Here is a 2570-nt window from a genome sequence, read left to right as displayed (position 1 = left end):
ACCCGCAGGGTTACATACACAGACCAGCTCCCAGGACCCTGTCACTCCCACACAGAACAGAAACCCCAGAGCACACCAGACACCATGCCTGGATCCACAGCCAGCCCAAGAGGCTGTGATGAAATGGATGGAAATGCCCAGCACCCAGTCAGGAAGACGTACTTCCCTCGGGCTGCTCTTCTCATGCATAGATCCAGTGCTCAGCCGTGTCCTCCCAGCAAGTCAGTTCCTCTGGGCGGAACCAGAGAGAGATCTCCTGCCGGGCACTCTCAACCGAGTCGCTGCCATGGATCACGTTCCTGGGTGGGAGCAGGAAAGAGAAAGGGGTCAGCAAGCACTAAGCAGAGAAAGCTGGGAAAGGGAAGCTGCAGTTAGGAAAACTTTCAGTTATACTAATTTAATTAAACCGATTAAGCCAGTAACATCCTACAATATTCTTACTCATCACACAATCCTCCTCCTGCCAGCCCAGGGGCTGTTTGTGGTTGAACATAGCTTAGGTCATGGATGTGCAGGAGCTGCCAATTCCCCACAGTCCCTTCTCTTACAATGAGGAACCATTTGTTTACCACAGGAGCTGCAAGCAGCTGTTGATCTGGGGTTTGCCTTGGTTACTTATCAGTAATTCAAGTTTTGCCCCTCTTCTGTCAGAGTAGGTCCATTGAAGCAGGCTTGGCATAAGACACTGCAGAACAGAATCCAAAGCCAGGAGGGTTTGATAAAAGCAGTGTCTGCCACCAGCCAGGCTGCAGCCAGCCAAGGTGGTGACCTTCACCACAGAGTGAACCTTTGCTGGTGAAAAGCCCCAGCACATGCAAAGCTCCTGCTCAGCTTTCCTCAAAATCTCAGATGGAGCTTGAGCAGCTCTCCTGTTCCCCCAGAAAAGGGCTGGGAGGGCTCCTCCCCTTGCCTTAGAATCACAGAACAGTTTCAGCTGGAAGAGACCTTGAAGACCATCGAGTCCAGCCTTTGTCCTGGTTGTCCTGCATGTGCTGCATAATGGAACTCAGGATGATCTGCTCCATCAGCTTCCCTGGGAGTGAAGTCAAACTGCCTTCTTCACAGCCTCACAGCCTCACTTACTTTTCAGAGGCCTCAGGAGGCAGGAGAGACACAAACACAGGCTTCTCCTTCAGGCAAAGCCAGCCCTAGACCATCGAGTCCAGCCTTTGTCCTGGTTGTCCTGCATGTGCTGCATAATGGAACTCAGGATGATCTGCTCCATCAGCTTCCCTGGGAGTGAAGTCAAACTGCCTTCTTCACAGCCTCACAGCCTCACTTACTTTTCAGAGGCCTCAGGAGGCAGGAGAGACACAAACACAGGCTTCTCCTTCAGGCAAAGCCAGCCCTGGGAATCAGAGGTCAGCTCTTCCTGGCAGGGCTGCTCTGCAAACTGCCAGAGGGAGACAGCTCTGATCTGAGCAGAGAAGGCAGAAGCTCCACCCTGCAAATTCAGACTGGCATGGCTTGGGCAGGGCCTAATGCCTGGACAGGATACCCTGAAATACCAAGGGAATAAAAAGCCAAAGCTCTCACTTGCTGACTTCAACACAGAAGTCCCCTCGGATGGTGCCAGGCCTGGATTCAGCTGGGTCAGTCTCCCCAATCATTGTACGAACTGTCTTGACCACATCAAGGCCCTGCCAGACCTACGTGAGAGCAAAACAAGAATCAACACCCATAACTCCCCCAGCAGATTGTATTGTCTGTCCTCTAAATTCCTCATCTGATCCACCTGGGTGAGAGACAGGAAAGAGCCTCTTCATAAATAGTCTTCTGTGGTTGAATAATCAGAACTGTCTGTGGATTTAATTTACCACAGCAAGTGTCCTGGCAGTTCCGTACAGCCTTGTTTCCACCGCACTGCAAACCAAGGCTGCTCAAACACTGCACTCACTTTCTGTTCCCTGGTTATGGAGAACTTGGTCAGCACTCACCATGGCCACTACAGGCCCAGAGCTCATGTACTTCACCAGCCGGCTGTAGAAGGGACGGTCACGAAGGGCAATGTAGTGCTCTTTCAGCAGCTCCTCCGAGGCCTGGGACCAAAGAACACCAAGATTAATCTGCTCGGAGCAGGTCGGGATTTAGGCAAGAGAGATGCAGGAAAAGCTGGATAGTGCACATTACATCTGTGCTCACTGCTGGGAGCGACAGGGCTTTATTCGGCTGCAGGTTGATGCACGGAGGGGCGAAGTTTCTAGGCTAGAGGAGCAACACCCCCCTGCTCACAGCAGCCAAGTACCAAAGCCATGGAGCACAGACAGAGGCATGCTCCTCACAACCAGAATCACCCCTCCAGAAGCAGTGTGCGCACCTGGGTACCAACACCCCTCTGACCTGCGAGAACGGGGAGCCCCAGGGACACAGGAGAAGGTGGGCAGAACCCCCCGAGGGGCAGAGCCAGGGCTACTCAGCACCGGGGGCCCCCAGCCCTGGCTGCTCACCTGCAGGAGCTTCATCCCCACCAGCTGCAGGCCCTTCCTCTCGAACCGCCGGATGATCTCCCCGACCAGGTGCCTCTGGACACCGTCCGGTTTGATGGCCACGAAGGTCCGCTCGCTGGCCCC

General features: G+C 53.9%; 1 protein-coding gene across 1 annotated transcript; it reads right to left on the bottom strand.

The window, feature by feature from the left end:
- Positions 1-181: 181 nt before the first annotated feature.
- On the bottom strand, positions 182-2564 carry LOC104270023 (nucleoside diphosphate kinase 3-like; the record flags this gene model as incomplete). The annotated part of the gene is made up of 4 exons (XM_009864253.1): positions 182-299; positions 1537-1649; positions 1938-2039; positions 2448-2564. Coding segments are annotated over 4 exons (450 nt in total), but the record flags the coding sequence as incomplete, so codon positions are not given.
- Between the last annotated feature and the right edge of the window lie 6 nt (positions 2565-2570).

Source organism: Apaloderma vittatum, unplaced genomic scaffold, assembly GCF_000703405.1.
Source record: "Apaloderma vittatum isolate BGI_N311 unplaced genomic scaffold, ASM70340v1 scaffold30872, whole genome shotgun sequence".
NCBI lineage: Eukaryota > Metazoa > Chordata > Aves > Trogoniformes > Trogonidae > Apaloderma > Apaloderma vittatum.
Note: the sequence above shows the minus strand (reverse complement) of the source record. Positions and strands in the feature narration are given on the sequence as shown.